We start from the raw sequence: 17,905 nt of genomic DNA on the forward strand, positions 1-17,905 counted from the left end.
TGGCTGAAGACCACAAAACGGGTTGCAAGGAGACAGTTCTACTGGCTTCCTATTTCTAGTGCTTTTAGAACCTGGTAAGAAGGCATTAAATGGGCACAAGCATGGCTAGGTGAATGTGCATTCCTGCCCAGTTAAATAACAGAGACTGAACTTGTCTTTGGGAAGGGCGGGTCTTGGTTTTTAAGTAAACCGCAAAAGTGGCTGAACAGGTTAGATGGCTGCAGAGCGTGCAAAAGAGGAGGCTGAGCCAAAAGGTGCTGCTGCGTGGGTAATCCTCCATTCATCCTGGGTGGAGCAGCTTCCCTCACCTCCCTGAATCCAGCCTGCCCGTACACATCAAAGTTACTTTTGTCTGTTTGATTGGCCCTCTTCGCCACCAAGAAATTGTGCCTTGAGCTCCAGCAGACTCAGCCTAAGAATGAATTGGTCTCCTTAGTTTGGTAGGGCTCCATAGCTATGTAGCTACAAGGCACATCACTTAATGTACTGGGTTGTATGCCAAAACTAATATGCATACCTTGGTAGGCTCACGTGCTCTAGCGAACAAGAATTAACTGTTCATTAGGTGGTTATAATAGGGGGTGCTTCTGAAAGCCCAAAAGTCTCACATTCTGATCAGGCTTGCAAGGGGGTTCTTTGCCAGTGAACAGTTCAGTACCAGTGGCTACTAGTTTATTTTCCTGGCCATATAAGTACCTCTTTAATCTTCCTTGCATTCTACCAATATGGAACTTGCCAAAATTCCAAATTATTTTTGAAAACTAATTTTTAACAGGCATGTTTCAAGCTATAATTTCCTTACATAGAAAACACTTCTATGTAGGAAACTGAGCAAGCATGAAAGACCAAAGAAAGAATTGCCACCAGGTCCCCCTCGATACACATTTACGTAAATAATTGTTTCTATACTAAATGCATGTAACTTGCTGCATCTACACATGAGTGGATGATTACCAAGTGCAGGCTTATCACTCTATGTATGGTCAATTTTTTTTTTATTGTATATAGCCAAAGGCCTTTACAATGGATGACAGAGAATAAAAGGAAAACTTTCCTCTAAAATCATACATGTGGGTTTGATATATTTTTCCATTTGGAGGAACTTTCTAAATGGAAGATTGCAGTGTTAGTAACATAGGAATCTGCCTTAGACTGAACCAAGACCATTGATCCCTCTAGTTCATGTCTAGTTTAGACCTGGGACCCATTTTTAGTTCAAACATGCTTTTGGGCATAAGTATCTTAATTTTTTACCATATATTTATAAGGTTGTGATGTAGTTGTTGAGCCCACCTTCAGTCATGTTGATCTGGTAGTAGATCTGGCCCATTTTTGAAGATATAATGGTCTACACTGACCAGCTGCTCTCCAAGGTTTTGGACAGGGATCTTTACCAGCCCAGTCTGTGGATGGCAGGGATTGAACCTAGCACTTTTACATGCAAAACGTGCTGCTACTCAGTAATGGCCCTTTCCTAAATTGTGCATGTTAAGTGAAATATATTCAAACTGGTTTTTTAAAAAAATAAATACAGGAAGGGCTTAGTGAATTTACATTTTCAGTTTCTGTCTTCTTAATGTATTTCTCATATTGGACTGTTGGGAGAAGGGACATCTTTACTAGATCAAATTCCCCACTAAATTTGGCTCACTGTCCCATGCCTTTCCAATGTTGCTTTATTTTCTTTGCCTTTCTTTATTAGGATCTTCTGGGATGGTCAAGGAAGGATCTTCACAGCGAGTTTGGCTTTGTAGAAGTTGATCGGTCTGCTACCTTTGGCATGGGTTGGGCTGCTGGTGTTGGCAAGGTAGTTTGGCCTGGTGAGACAGAGCAGGATCGAGAATTTGGCACTGGCCCACAGGAGTGGCTGAGCTCGTACAGTGATGCCAAAAGGCAGGATATGGAATTTGGTTCCAGCCAGAAAGTCTGGACCAGAGGAACACCATTGCAGGACAGTTCTAATCCAGGGCAAGAAGATTGGATCACTGCCTATGGCAGCAGCTGTGGTGACCAGAAGATTGAGGAGCCAGATTGGAGCAGCACATATAGCATCAGCACTGCTGAGTGTCAGGACCGAGAGCCATATGTGAGAAAACCAGGCTGGCCCAGACTCTGCAGTAATGAAGATGATCAGGAGAGCAGCAGGTCTGCTGCTGAGAAAATGGGTTGGAGCAGCCCCTATCACGTTGGTGCTACTGAAAGAACTGACTGGCCCAATAAATACAGTGAAGAAAAGGACAGCTGTCCAGAATTGGAGGTTAACACAAAATCATCAGATGCGTTTAGCAAATACAGTACTCACAGCCACCAGGATGCAGAGCTCAGTGCCAGGCATTTAGAGGGGCCCAGTGATCACAGTGCTGTCAATGTTGGCTCTCAGGATGCCACATCCAGTGCCAGCCAGTCAGGCTGGCCTAGTGATTCCAATGTTGACAGCAGGGCTAGCCCAGTGCAGTCAGAGTCCCATGCCAACCAGGTGGAGCAACCTAGTGAATATAGTGCCAATCATCCAGAATCCCAGGTTAGCATCCAACAGCGACTACGACCCAATACATATGGCTTTGATGATGGCAGCTGTCAGGAGTCTGAACTGAGTGTCAAACAGTCTGATTGGCCCAGCAGATATGTCATGGGTATTCCCCAAAGCCATGATGGTGTGTTCAGTGCTGAAAAACCAGATGGAGCCAGTGAATATGATGATAATCAAACACGCTGGGAAAGAGAACTCAGCATTGCAAGCAGAAGCAGCACCACTGAATTTGAGGCTGGTGATCTGGAGTACTGTGCCCGGAAGCCAGTCTGGGCTGATGATTACAACCTTAGGGAATCTGATCTACAAGATAGTGATTTCCCCATTGCCACAAGAGAATGGGTCAGAGACACTGATCTCTCAGCAGCTAAACAAAATAACCAGTTAGGTGCTATAGGGAAGGACCGAGCTGGTAGTTTTGGTCCAATAGAGTTACCAAGTCTAAGTGTGACAGTGGATTTGGAGGAGACAGCTGGCAGCCTGGTAGGTCAGTCTAGAGACTTAATAGCAGTTGCTATGGATGAGCCTAGAGGAGTTGGAGAGGGGCAGCCTGAGTGGACTCAAGATCTTGGCCTCAGAGGTATGGATCTCTCAAAAGACTTGAAAGTTGGGACTCCAGATGCATCTGAAAAACCTACAGAGAAGCAGCTTCATTGGTTTCCTTCCTTGGGTCTGGAAACCTTGTCTGCTTCATCAGATGTAAGGACTGTGAATCCAGAGGAGACCAGAGAACCTGGTGTGGGACAAGCAGATTTGGCCTACAGATCTGGCACTGAAAGCATGGAAGTGTCTGATTTGAGGCCCAAGGCTTTGGATGGGGCTGAGGAAGTAGATCTAATACAGATGGACTGGACAGGTGCAACTGGGATAAAGCATAAGGACAGCAGCTATCAGTTTGGAGCGACACCTTTGGATGGTGATGAGATGGAGCATCCAAGAGCAGCTGGAGTCTCTGGAGAAAGGTAAAGGCTGTATCCTAATGTATTATAAGAAGGTTCGGATGTTTTCATGCTTCAGTTCACTTGGCCTCCAACAGGTGATGCTGTGCAGTGCAGTGCAGTGCAGTGCAGTGTGACAACAGACCTATGAGAGCTATCACAGTGGTATTGGAGGAGGAGGAGGAGGAGATGAAGGCAGGTGGGTAGGTTGCCCAGGCGATCCGCAGAGGAATTGCCAGGACATCTTCCCAGTAGCTGTCCTGCTGCTGCCGCCACATCCGTTGCTATTCACCTCACACCAGTGATGCCATTTCAGCCTCAGCAGTGTCAGACAACAAGGGAAGTGAAGCAGGTGACCTGCCCAAGTGAGTCATAGAGGAACAGTCGGGACCCCTTGAGCAGCTCCCCAGCATCTGTTGTGCTCTCTGCTTCCCCTCCTCCTTGCTTTGTACCACTGAGGCTTATACTGCATCATTAATGTGGGTCAGATGGGAGGGGGGTTGGTGAGTGAAGCAAGTGATGGCATAGCCCCATGTCTCTTAAGAAAGTTAGAATGGAAGTGGAAGGCTAAATGAATACAAGTGGACAATGGAATTGAAGTACTGATTTTGTTTTTGCATTGATTTCCTTTTGTAAATTCCTTTTGTAAAGTCAAAAGCACGGTTGCACACTTTTAATTGATTTGCAACCGTTCCCTTTCACGCCAGTACCACATATTACTTTGTGTCTGTGGTGCACAGCTGCTGAGGTAGGCCTTACAGCTACCTCTTGAAGCCAGAAATCTTTGTGGGAACCAGGATAGGCAACTTCTATGGTGCTGTAGTGTAGAAACACTGCTCAGGCAATGGAACTTCTTTCCCTCACTCCCTGTGTGGCCCCTAAATCTACTATGGGTTTTCCCCCAGTTCTCCATAGCAGATTTGGGGATGGCATGGGTCACATTTGGTGGTGTGGGAGAGGGAAGAAGAGAGAGAGAAGGTTCCATCCAACAAATAAAATCCTTGTGGTGATGGAACTTTAGCTCAACATATTAGTTGAATATGGCTCCGAGGTTTAGAAGCAACAACCATAGTGTGTAACTCTTGTTTCTTTGGTGAGAAAATCCAGTGATGCTCCACTGCTACCCTCCAGCTGGTCATGACAGCGACTGCACACCCAGTAGCCATGATGTGCACTGTTTTGTTTTCCTAACTGTGGAAACACAGTAGAGTACTGTGGCTGTTGCAGAATGAAATCAGGCAGGTGGGGGGGGGGCTGCAGCAGGTTACCTGGAGGTATATTTTTACTTTCCTTAGCTGACCAGGCAAATGCCTAATGATACAGCTGCTGTTCTGCAAGAGCTGTCACCTTTGCTGTCGTATGATCAGTTCCACTGTCTTGTCTTGGGTTGGTGCCATGTTCAGCAGGAATGAGGAGAAGAGGACGGATTCTTTTATGAATTGCTTCTAGTGTTTGGCTTTCAATTAGCTGTCTTGCTTCAGCAACATCCTGTACCAGCAGGTCCCATGTCTTATGCACATAATTAGCACTCTCATTCAGTATGCTCTGAAGTCACAACCTCTTTGTTATGGGTGAAAATGAGTGACAGTATCTATAATTCTCTTTCCTATATTGTATTCTGTAAACATCTCTCTTCATCATCACTTGTTTCTCTTCAGCCTTGGATTTGCTGACTAGTATTTTTTAAAAAATGTTTCACTTCCCTCTGTGCCCCCCATGCCTCTTGCTGTGGTCCCTCATTTACGCAATTTTCTCCTGTGGCCCCCTTGGAATATCCTGGGCCCCAGCATATGACCCCTGGTTGTGAAACACTGCTCTAGACTGGAGTAGGAGTGCTTTGTCAGGATGTGAGGTGGCATTGCTCCCTCCTTTGAACATGTGCTTTTGAGCACCTCTTTTTTGGCAATACATTCTCCACAACTAGGTACTTAAGAGACCAGCAGCAAGTATGGCTTAAGGATTGTGCTGATGTGGAAGTGGCACACTATTTCAGAGGTAGGAACAGGTCCCATAACTGAAGTAGGTCAGAAGGGGTTGGATCAGGCCCTTGTGGTCTCTTCCTGGAATGAAGTGGTAGCTATTCCCCCCCCCCCAGCCCTCAAATACAGGATCCATACCTGTATTGCTTTCATTGGGGAAATAACATTTTTGATGACTGTCCAGCTTTTTTGAAATGCAAAACAGAGTAGGAGTAGCAGACCGCACAAACCCTTGTCGCCTTTCTCCCACTTTCCTAAATGTGAAACAATTTTATTTGTATACAGCTAATGCTGTTGTCATGTTTCTATCACTTTCTGTGGGTTATAACCAGCATCTTTCTGTTCTATCATTTGAGGAACCCATGTCACTGCTTGGAATAAGACTTCCAGATTGTGAGCTCTTTTAAATGCGAAGTCATCAAATTGGATTGTGATTATGGAAAGCAAAAGGGACAAGAAAGATAGTTTGCAGTGCTGCACTTTTTAAGCTAACCATGAAACAGGGGAAACTATTATTTATTAGTCACCATTATGCTGGAGCCCCAAGTGGCCAACAGTGAAAATTAAATATATTAAATTTAATCAAGTACAGCAGCAAAAATGAACCATAGCAAACAAACAGTCTAAATGCTAAACTCCTCTTGAGCATAAGCCTCATTGTCATCAAGTTTATCAAAACAAAACAAAATAATGTTAAAAGCACTGATTGGTAACATATGTTGAAAACGTTGAAAGGCCTGGGGAAAGAACTGAAGTCTTCTCATCGTGCCCTCCATATATGTGTAGAAATTGGGAAGAATTGGGTCAGTTTTAATCTCAAATAACTGATTGCCATCATCTCGTCCTTGTAACCTAATGAAAATGGATAGTTATAGAGATGGCCTTGGCAACTGTAGAGAGAATTCAAGGAGAACAACAAGGTGTGACTTTCAATGTCATGCACACAGCCATTTTAAAAGGTGCAGGTTTCACTCAAGGACTCTTCTTACCTAAAGGATGTGCCTTCTGATTTGGCTAAAATGGGGGATGGAGAGAATTGAGGGTACAGCCAAGGTCACCCAGTGAACATCATGGCTGAGCATGGATATTAATTTGGGGCTCCCTAGTCCAAGCCTAGCATGCTGCCTTTCTCTGATGGGGAATCCTTCTCCTGTGCATGCGTAGTCATACTCTTTGTTTTGAAGCTGCCTCTGCCTGTTTTGGTTGCTGCGTAACTTCCAAACAAAGGCTTTCTTGTATATTGGGTAATTTTGTACACTTGACACCCTTAAGCCATGCATGGAGTGATTGAATCTCTCTGCTAATCCCTGCAACTCAAAATGAGAAACCAGGAAGTATCACCATCCAAACCAGTGTAAATGGAATGAAAATTAATTAATGTGTCGTGTCTTGGGTACTCCCCCTCTTCATACTTACATTCTTCAGGCCACAGAGGGAACAGAATGCAGCGGTGCCTAGCAGCTCACTGAAGTTGATTAAGGCTATAATCCTATTGTCCAGTTTGCATGTAGCAGCCATGCTCTGAAATGAACTATAGCTTATCTTAAACAAGCAGTATACTTGTACATGGTGGTCGGATTGTGACCTCTGTGTTTGTCCTTTTTCAGAAGCAAATCATTTCTGGCTTAGCATTGCATGCAAACCGGCACTCATGGTTTGTTTCCCACTAAACAAACCACAAGTGGCAAACCAAAGACAAACCTTGATTTCTTACTCATGGTTTGTTTGAAAACGCTCCAAAAACATGGGGTCATGGTAAACCGTAATTTTAGGCTATGGTTTACCATTACATGCTAACCAGGACTATGTGTGTTATGTGAGAGTAAGCCTCATTGAACAGAATGGGACTTAATTCTCAGTAAGCATGCATAGGATTGTTCTTTTAGAGTTGCCCTTAAGGGAATGTAAAACTAGGGAGGTTGTCAAGCCAGGGTTTTTGCAGGCTGTGGGTTGTAAATTGGGCAGACATGTCATAACGGCAGCCTTTGGCCTGAAGAATCTGTAGTCTGTGGGGTAGCTACAGTTACATATCCCACACTCCTCATTACAGTCCAGCCTTTTGAAATGGTCATATAGTATAGCCTGTATTTATTTTGGCAGTCTGGAAATGTGCAGGTTTATCTTTCCTCCCGTCTTCTCTAATGCAAACTGTTGCTGCCTTGGATCACATGAGCTTCCACCTGCGTTGTGAAGTGGATATCCCTACGATGATTGTACCATGTGGCTTAAGCGTAGGGTCATGATTTGAGTTCTCTTTGAGGTATTTGTACTCTTTGACCATTGGCAATTGTAGGTTTGAATCCTCTGTTGTGGGTTTGTCCATCTCTGATGCCTCCTTAGGCCTGCATCATGTTTGTAAGGTATTCATTCTCCCTTTGGCTGTCGAGTCCTGACCTTTACATACCGTCATTTCTTTTGTACAGTGAGGAGAAAAACGGCTTTGGGATGATTAGGAGATATGGGGATGCTTGGAGTCGGGGAGGGGGAATTTTGCTAGGATAGTGAGAGCCCTGTTGATAAGAATTAAGAAGAACCTTACCCTAACGTTCATTATCTGACATCCAAGCAGAAAATTCCGTAGTGAGCGACTCTCCAGCCCCAGCTGCCTGCAGGAAGACATGGTTTCCAATAGTGCTGTCAAAGAGGTGGCCCAGCAGAAGAGACCTGCCTCCTTCCACAGCTGCCATTCAGAAGGAGAGAGGATACTGCGCAGCTTTCGTAATAACCAGGGGGCTCTTGCTGAAAGGGCTGAAGGACTGCCCTTCTCAGCAAAGGAGGATGGAAAAGCTTTGTCTGCTGCAGATGGTGGGGACAGCCAGTTAGACAGTGGAAATGGGAGTCAGCTACCCGTGGACCTGAGAGTGTTGAATCATCCAGAGCAAAATGGAAGTCAAGCTGCACAGCCCATATCACAGAAGGCTCCTGCTTCAGAGGGAGCTATTGCTCCTGAAGGGGAGAACTTCATCTTCTTAGAGGTAAGTAGTACTTAAGATGTTTCTGAGGTACCTGCTTGACCCCTGAGCCTTCTCTGCAAGATAAGGGTTTATACGTGCACAGCAATTCTAAGGTTTGAGGGGCTTTTACATTACATTTAAATGCGTAGCTGATATAGAAACATGGGTTCCTAATGCTTTCTTTCAGGCAAATGCTCCATTTCAGACCTGCTTTACAAAGGGTTTTGTCATCTTCTATAATTGCTTCTGGATTGAGGGATCGCTAAGTCAGTAGAGCTTGAGGCTGTTTATCTCAGGGCCATGGGTTTGAGCCCCACGTTGGGCAAAAGATGTTGCATTGCAGGGGGTTGGACTAGATGACCCTCATGGTCCCTTCCAATGACAATTCCATGATTCTGTGATTCTATGTATAAAGAATAGCTCATAACCTTGCCTTTTTTGGCTGTATTTTGGTGGCTGACCCCAGATAATATTTCAGGCTTCACAAGTTGACTCATGAGTCATGACTCCTCCAACAAACAGCTTATGTCTTGCTGCTGAAGTAGAAATAAGCTGGAAGACTAGAGAGTGAGAAGAGAAATCTAAATCCTTTTTCTAATATTGCCATTTCAGTTGGGCAACCTTGAACCAAAGTTATTTTTGTCCCTTGATTTTCATGCAAGCTGTAAATCATTTGTAGGAAAGGTTTTAGCCAACCACCCATGCCAGTCTGCCCAGAAGCCTTCCCACATAGCCTGGTGATGCCCTTGTGTTGTGCTACATGGACAGAGCTAGTGTGTCCAGGCTTTTGGTAAGCAGCCTCATCCCGCACTTTAGACTTGAGTGACATCCCAGGAAAATGTAAGCAGCCTGATGCAGTGCAATCTGGTTGGAAAAATTCATAAGCTGTTCTCCCTGCCTTCCTCTACTCATAGCTGTTAGTCGTTCACCTAAAATTTAGAAGGTGAGCCAACCATGGAAGAGTATTTGGGTCAGGAAATAGAAGAAAACCGACACATATTAACAGTTTTTAATGAAAGAGGTAGTAAAGGTAAAGGTACCCCTGCCCGTACGGGCCAGTCTTGACAGACTCTAGGGTTGTGCGCTCATTTCACTCTAGAGGCCGGGAGCCAGCGCTGTCCGCAGACACTTCCGGGTCATGTGGCCAGCGTGACGAAGCTGCTCTGGCGAACCGGCACCAGAGCAGCACACGGAAACGCCGTTTACCTTACCGCTAGAAAGCAGTACCTATTTATCTACTTGCACATAAGGGTGCTTTCGAACTGCTAGGTGGGCAGGAGCTGGGACTGAACAACGGGAGCTCACCCCGCCGCGGGGATTCGAACCGCCGACCATGCGATAGGCAAGTCCTAGGCGCTGAGGTTTTAACTACAACGCCACCCGCGTCCCTTTTAATGAAAGAACAAGTTGTTAATGGTTGAGCTCAGGCTTTGTGGGAATATGTGGATGCTTTGCTAGCTGTGGTCCTGCAAGCTGTGCATGTCGCTGGAAAGTGTATGAAGTACTCTTCAGTTTCTGCTCCTTGGAGGAACTGAAGCTGAGAAGGATCTATGGGGACACTCTGGGTGTTGCTTTGCATTCATTGAGGGAGAAATGTGTTTCTCTGATCCCTTTGTTCTCCTCTTCTGTATGCTTTCAGGATACAGAGGTTCTTGACAACACTGTGTATCGCGACCGTGTTAATTTGGGCCGTAAGCGAGGTCATCGTGCACCAGCCACCCGTTCTGGAGGGGCTCTTTCCGAGAACGACGGAGACAATTGGATGTTCAGAGATTCCACAGGTAGCATGGAGCGTTGCATGCTGGGCCTGGCATGTAGCCTTCATTGGTGTATTCCCAACACCTGTTACTGAAGCGATTTTGGATGTGTTATCTCTTTGTGTCTTTCTTGGTTATGTCATTTTGTGCGTGGCTTATTTTGTTAACTTACATTCTTGCCTTTCTTCACAAAAAGCTCTAGGCAGCTTGCATATGATTCCCAGGCAGCGTTCACTACAGAGGCACTGATTAGGGTTAGGTCATCTTAAGGTAGTTTATATTATGCTACAATCTAGAGCTTGCAGTCCAGAATTTGACAGAGCGAAGAGGGGATAACCAAAGCAGCAGTATGTGGTTGCTTCAGTTACATGTGCTTAGGCTTTGTTAATAGGCTTAGCAGATGTGCCACATACAGCATGACTTGGTGTGACAAAGGTTTCCAACAGGAGTGTCCTAGGTTGCCTGTCATTGCTGCTTTCTAGGCACTGCACTTTAGATTATGTCATTTTTTTCCTCCTGTTGGGGCATGGATTAAAATGCGTCACATGGTGTCAGCATGGGTTCTTCTGCATTATGGTATTGCCATTTTCTTCCCTGTTTAGAGCCTCGAATAGTTTCTGCGGTCTCTGATGAAGAAGCCCCAGAGGAACCAAGGAGCAGGAAGTCACGAACATCTCCACTGTCAAAGGGGGTAAAGGTCCCTCTCTTCCCAGGGCTGAACCCATCGGCATTGAAGGTAGTACCTGGAAAGGGGTTGGGGACAGGATAAAGAATGACACAATGTTAAAAAATATGGGTTGGCTCTTAGAAACCGAGTGGCCTTTGCTATCAGATAGTGGAATGTTCTATGTTAGAATTCCAAGCTGAAATCAAAGTACTGAATGAAAGGAGGGGGGAGAAAAACTCATGGAGAATGAGACAGTCAATGCTTCCAAGTCATGGTGGATAAACATTACTTCCATCATGCCACTGAACATCATTTGCTGAGGATCACCAATGGTAGAATGCTATTGCACTCATATTTGATAGGCATCTGGTTAGCTACTATGACAAACCAGGATGCTGTACTAAATAGCTGATAAACCTCTGGCCTATAGGCGGCCAGGGGTTTCAGGGGTTTAGGAAGGGGTTTGCATTGAAATCCTACTAAAATGGTGGTGGTGGGGAAATTGTTTTAGCAGGAGTTTCAATGTGAACCCATTGTGATAAGGAAGGGAAGTGTATGCATTGAAACCCCTGCTAAAATGAAAGGACGAAAAACCTTTGCTTTAGCAGTAGGTTCAATGCAAATCTCCTGTTATAAAAAGGTGTTGGCATTGAAAGCCCTGCTAAAACAAAACGTTTTTCACTGTTTTAGTGAGGTGATTGACAAATGGGTGGCCTTGCAAGGCTTGTTTTGGCCCACAGGGTTAGTTGTGTCCAGTTTGGCTTGCAAGGCAATCCTGGCCCATGGAGCCAAAAACTTCCACACACTTGAGATAGGTCTTTGCTTTGTCAGAGGAGATTACTATCTAACATCCAGCCCCTGATGGTAAAGGAAGTGCAGGGGGCAGTTATGAGAAAAAGCAGAAAATTGCCAATGAAAGATCAGGGAGTAGGACAACTCTAAGCAAATGTTAGGTGTTTTGCTAAATGCCTGTTTTTGTAAATCTGTTGTCCTCAATCCTAGGCCAAGTTGCGAGGCCGAAACCGTTCTGCTGAGGAAGGGGACCCACAAAGTGAGGCCAAGGAAACCCATGTTCAGCGCTCTAAATCATGCAAGATTGCCAACATCACTGGGAAGCCTCTGGTGCTGCCACCCAAACCAGAGAAATCCTCAGGGTAGGTGTGTGGTGGTGGAAAATAACATGTGTTGGTTATCCTGCTTGCTGCAGAACGCGAGTGTGCTGCAGCTCTTTCTGGCAACTATAGCAGAAGAAAGGCAGCAGCCAACAATACACAGGAAATTAGGATAAAATCATATATACTATCAGTGTTCTCAATTCTCCAAGTGCCATTGCTTATGTAGTCAGAACATCACCACCCATGCACAAGAGGCAGCACCCCAGGTTTGCAGAAGTACAAAAAATCATGAAGGAAGAAACCTTTTTGAGGGGAATGGCTCCTTCCCCAAAAAACATCCCATTGAGAACTAAGTGTGCTTAATGAGTACATAATGTTCCTTGACTAGGGAAAACCAGGGATGGGGAAGAATGAAATGGAACAGCTGGAATCCCAAATGAAGGGCATTTGTTCAATCTTATGGACTTTGCTGGCCTATTGTTGGTCAGTTACAGGTGTCTGTATACCATGTGCCCCTCTAAGTCATGGGTGGGCAATTATGGTCCTCTGTATGTTATCAGACTGAAACTCCAATTGTCCCTGACCGCTGGTCATGCTGGCTGGGGCTGAGGAGAGTTGCAGTCTATCCACATCTGGAAGACCACAAGTTCTACTCCCCTGCCCCACCTTCTCTGCTCTGAACAATGCATAGTCATTCTTAGTTGGTGGAATGTTTTGTCTTTTTAGTGCTGGCATCGAATGAGACTCTGGCATGCCAACTAGTCAAGACCTCTTAGTGGTTGGCATTCAGCTAGAGGAGAAGGGACAAAGGCATTTTGGGTTAAGACTCTTACCTGATGCAGACTCATGGCCTTTCCCTCCTCTTCTCTCTCTCCCCACTGTTGCTTTTTGAACATCCAGCCTGATAAAGAGTTCTGGGCAACTTGAAAGCTTGTCTGCTGTTTTGTGACATTTTTGGTTGGCCTAATAAAAGTATTGTCCTAAAACAGATTTTGGAGTTCAGTGATGTGTTCCCAGCAAATGACCTCATGGGATTTTCTCATTTTTAAAGTAAACTTTGCAGTTGTCTGCTCCCTCTTTGAGCATTCAAAAATTAATGTTACAAAAAGTTTGAAACTGGATGTACTCTTACTTTTGGAATTGCCTTCTCCCATGAGAACCTGCGCAGGAATCCTTTTCCGCTACAGAGGCCCTCTACTATATTCACTTGCTGTTAGAGATACAACTAACGGGCTGATGTCTGTGTGTGTGTGTGTGTGTGTGTATGAAAGAAAGTGAGAGAGAGAGAGACAGACAGACAGACAGAAAGAGCGAGAGAGAGAAAGCCTTCTCTGTTGTGGTGTCCACATTAAGGAACAGCCTGCCTAGGGAGATGCACTTGACTTCCTCATTGCTTGCCCTTCAGCAAGCAGTGAAGAACATCTTATTCCAGCAGGTGCTCACTTAACCTGGCCTCTCTCCATGATGTTTTAATTGTTGTTTTCAACTGTTGTCTTACTGGTTTGTATTTATGATTTGTATTTTATGACTGTAGCTGTGGTCTTGTTGTAAGCTGCCTTAGCCCACTTCTGTGAGCAAAGGCAGGTAGAAGTAACTGAAATAAATGAGAAACATAATAAATATATAATTTTGGGGCAAACTTTGTTACTTAGTGTTGTGATTTTGGGTTCTGCCATGGGTCACAGCGCTACCTGCTCCTTCAGGCTTCCTGCCCACAGCTCATGAGTCATATTAGATTGGGGGGGGGATTAGTGGTGCAGGGCTCTTAGATCCTGTTCTCTGCACTCTGCCTCCTTGCCTGTGTAGTGTTGGAGGGGTTGGAAAATTGTATACAGTGGCATGTCTGTGTGGCTGCATGCTGAGCGTTGGTATTCAGACTATTTCTTAGCATCCAGGTCCATCATTTTGCCTCTGGAATGTGGGTAACCCATTTTTTTTTCCTATCGTAGTTCCACCTTTTGCTTTTAACCATTTCCTGACTCCCCTAGGTCAGAAACATCCTCACCCAATTGGCTGCAAGTCCTGAAGTTGAAAAAGAAGAAGTCTTGAAATAAAAACATTCAGGCAAGTTTCTCTTCTCAGATGCAGGGCTTAAGTCTAGCTTTCCAAATGGGCATCTGATCCCTAATATTTGTGCAAGTGGGATCATCATTGCTTTCCAAGTGCACTACATTCTGCACAGCTGGCCATTTTTGTTCTGCAGCTGCAAGAAAAGTTTGTTGGAATTTTGGCAGTTTGTCAAGCATGCTCACAGAAAATTCTCTGTGGCTGTTGTACATCAAGCATTAAGACCTCTGAATTGTTATCTGAGAGAAGAGGATGAGGCATTTAGGCCTCCTGGAAGTTGAAGCACTCTTCATAGTAGATGTCAGTTGGACAGAGTTATAAGAGTGGCCATTAAATCTCTTCCCTGCTAGTATCCATATACCCCAAATTCTCTTCCGTGAGCTCTCACTGAAGTCTTGTCCAGATTGCACTCAGCAGCTTCAGGCTGCTTGTGTTAGCACATAAGTGTGATTTCAAATACAATGCTTTTCAGTACACATTTATTTTTGTTGTGTTTGTGTGGGTGGGGATAGGGAGCTTGGGGAATCCTCCTGTCCTTTTTGACCTTTCCATTTACCACTCTGGTAATGTATACTGGGTTAATCCTGGTACTATAAGGACAAAGCTATAGTTAGTAGAACTGCATGAGCCCAGAAGGCTGCACTAGTGGATTACCTGTGCTTGCATTGTGGTAATTGGCACTCTGGATTCCTACATATGTGAATTATCATGCATGTTCATGATAATCATGCTCTTGCCTAGCTGTTTGTAATCCCAAAGCCAGCTGCAGTAAAGGAGCCTAAAACATTTGCCATCTGTCAGAGGTCCATTGCAGTTAATGTAAAGTGACATGACCATCACAGGATGATTCATGTGCTTTGATTCCTGTGTAAATGGTATGTGCATATTGTAGGTGAGGAAACTAGCTGCCAGGCTGAAGAAGTGTGACTGGTATAGAGCAATTCCCAATGAGTGCTGCACTGGTTGACCTGGGAATTGTTGCAAAAACAACAGTCTTCCGTCACCTTCAAGACTTACATGTATATCAAGGCACAAATGTTTGTAGACTAGACTCCATTTTGTCAGATGCAAGACATATTGTCCTAAGTAGGTGCATGCATGCAATATATGCACATGTGCGCTTTTGGGCTGCGTGGGTGTATGAGGATAGAAGCAAATGAAATGCAAAAAGTACAGGTCGTGGCATAGCACTTCCATGTATTGCACAGAATGAATGCTAGTCTACAAAAGTTTAGGTCATAATACATTTGTTACTCTTTGGGCTGTCTTTGCTGCACCACACTACCATTATTCCAGGAACTAGAGTAGCATTCTAGCAGCTGGAACCGCATGTGGCGGGAAACATCCTGTGTCTGCAACTTGCAGGTTATTCTAGGAACTTTTTGCCACCTAGTGGGCAATGCTGCACATGACTTCCCGTTTATTTTGGTTGGGGAAATGGAAGATTGGTTCCTTGGGAATTCTAATTGAAAGAGAACTGAAGACGGAATTTGGCATACTAAATAACTATGCAGTTACAAAAGGTCACCTTGATTTGAACGTGCTGCTCCAAAGGGTGTGTAGGCTTGTGTGGGAGACTAAGCCTTTAACATGTTTTGCCCATGAGCCAAAGTTGGGCGGTGATGCATAAATCTGTAGGTGGGATTCCTGCACTATAGCAAATAAGCCTGCCAAGCTTTGTAATTCCTGTCATATTCTTCTTTTTGTTGCAGGTGTTGCTCTCCTGCTACTGGGGCCCTGACAGCTGAAGTTCCAGTGAGCTGTTCACGGGTGGGAGGCAGCATATTGGGTCTGGAGCCAGAATCCCCACCTAACAACTTAGAGGGATTGGGGTGGGGTGGGGTGGGGGGAGGTGGGGAGGGGAGAGGGAGGACGAGGCACATTTATGCACTTTGTATCACATTCAGTCACTCATGCATATGACGGTCAGATGCTCTCTGCTGCTGTCCTGGCTGTTTTCTCCTTTTTTCCCTCCTTCTTATACCACATACATTTTTATAAAGTATCTTTATTCTTTTTTTGTAACCAGTCAAGGAGCTTTTTGCTGGCCCCCTTTTCTTTCACCCCAAGGTAGGGAGGGAAGACAAAGAGGTGAGGCTTCTGCTTTCTCGGCTGCCATATAATGCATTTCAGACAAAAGAAGAATGGATTTCTCCCCCTTTGGCCACTTGAAACAAATAAAGGTTTTATGGTTAAGGAGGCACTGTGGTTCCCGCGTGCTTGTGTGTGATCCTCTGAGCTGTATCCTGAGCCAGCCTTGTTACTTGGCAACCTATTCTTTGAGAGGGGCAGACAAACAGGGGTTATAATAAAATGCTGGTGGTGAAATGATGTTTTGCTTTTTAGTGGATAAAAACAGGGCGCTTGTTCAATATAGTTTTACCTTTTTTAAAAATTGATTTTCAGTTTTTACTACTCATTGGCTTAGTCCTGTTGGGAATTGTAGGATGAGTGTAAATATTAGAATATGAAACTTGGTTCATTAGCTAGTTTCAATATGAATCAATGTGGAGAATTTTAGTTCTGGGGAGCTAAAATGTGGAGAATTTTAGTTCTGGGGAGAAACCCAACCGTACATCTTCAACCCATAAGGCTGAAGATGTGCATGAAAAGATTCTGAGCTCTGAAAGTACATTCACCAGTCTTCTTGTCCTGTCCTATGTACGAGTAGTGAGGTCATTCTTGGTGTATTGATCATTGTGTATCTAAACTACACCACACATATATGGGAACCACAAGCACAAAAAATCCTTAGAAAAAAACTCAGAGTGCAAGACCCAAAATGTTCCAGTTAGAACTGAGTATCTTCAGTGTGCTCAGGATGCTGGTTAGTGGGTGGGTGTGGGGAGGAAAAACAGAAAGGGAGATGGAATGGAGTACATTTTAAGAGGGCAACGCAGGGTGAGCTGGACCCCTGAGCAGGAGCACTCCATCCACAATGCAACTTTTTTTGTTGCAAGTCCTACTTATACATATGTAATCCTCTCCAGGACTGAGGTAGCAAATAAACTCTTGGAGTGCTTAGATGTACAAGTGATGGCTTTAAAAATATATATTTTTTAAAAGTCAGATAGCTTACATTACCCATGGCAGGAGGGGCAAGATCTGTGGCTGATTCAGTCATGTAATCCCTAGTAAGTATGTGTGCTGATGGCACTGTAGGGGGAGATGAATCCAGGTTTGCTCTGCAGGGGGAAAAGCTTGCACCAGATTTCTCCCCTCCCTCTTTTATATACATCAGCACACATCCTCACTCCTCTTTAACTGGCTTTGTCTCGTACCTCCTGAATCCCCAAAGAGCAGTTGGGGTGGAGGGAATCTCCAACCTGTGAGTAGGCCTGTGAGGTTGTTTTAGGTGATCCTCTCCCACCTGTCCAACTCCTGACACCATTGTTCCTTTGCAGCCACAACTTGAATTCAACACCGTCTAAATTAGGTGTCTTTCACCAGTTTTGCTACTTATGATAGAGGATGAAAGCACTTGCTCACTGCAGCTATATCAGAGCCATGATGAAAGTAGCGCTATGGGGAAATACGCCGTGTTCAGACACCCCCAAATTCAAGCCACAGCTGCAAAGGCACAATCGAGAACTCACTTGAAGGCTTACAGCATTCTCCTAATTGTTCTTTTGCAGGCATGGCTTTACCTTTCCTCTGCCTGATGTCTGGTGATGGGCAGGTGGGTGTGGCTTGCCCACTTCCACCTTTGAAACAACAAATTCGGTCCTTGAGCCAAAAGTGGTTCCCCAGCCCTGATTCAGAACAGGTATAAGTCAGGTCACAGTCACAATACAGCATGGGGTATTTAATGCAGTTAATTTCATTAGGAAGTACAACAACCCCATTTTACACCTGGCACTGTTACACAGAGACTTTTCACATGTTGCCTGTGCCAGAA

At 44.7% G+C, this 17,905-nt stretch overlaps 1 protein-coding gene across 6 annotated transcripts in view; it reads left to right on the forward strand.

Annotated features, from left to right (window-relative positions):
- TNKS1BP1 (tankyrase 1 binding protein 1) overlaps positions 1–15,855 on the forward strand; it is a 30,688-nt gene extending 14,833 nt beyond the window's left edge. For 5 of the 6 annotated variants that reach the window (XM_081877241.1, XM_081877238.1, XM_081877240.1 and 2 more), the window contains exons 6-12: positions 1,703–3,492; positions 8,014–8,422; positions 10,041–10,182; positions 10,761–10,894; positions 11,828–11,979; positions 13,929–14,004; positions 15,720–15,855. In XM_081877241.1, the coding sequence (XP_081733367.1) occupies positions 1,703–3,492; positions 8,014–8,422; positions 10,041–10,182; positions 10,761–10,894; positions 11,828–11,979; positions 13,929–13,989 (2,688 nt within the window). In that variant the 3' untranslated portion in view covers positions 13,990–14,004; positions 15,720–15,855. The remainder of the gene's footprint in view (positions 1–1,702; positions 3,493–8,013; positions 8,423–10,040; positions 10,183–10,760; positions 10,895–11,827; positions 11,980–13,928; positions 14,005–15,719) is intronic. The other variant, XM_081877239.1, reaches the window with a different exon arrangement.
- The last annotated feature ends 2,050 nt before the right edge of the window (positions 15,856–17,905 follow it).

The sequence above is a fragment of the Podarcis erhardii genome (genome assembly GCF_964252035.2).
Source record: "Podarcis erhardii genome assembly, chromosome: 1".
Lineage (NCBI taxonomy): Eukaryota > Metazoa > Chordata > Lepidosauria > Squamata > Lacertidae > Podarcis > Podarcis erhardii.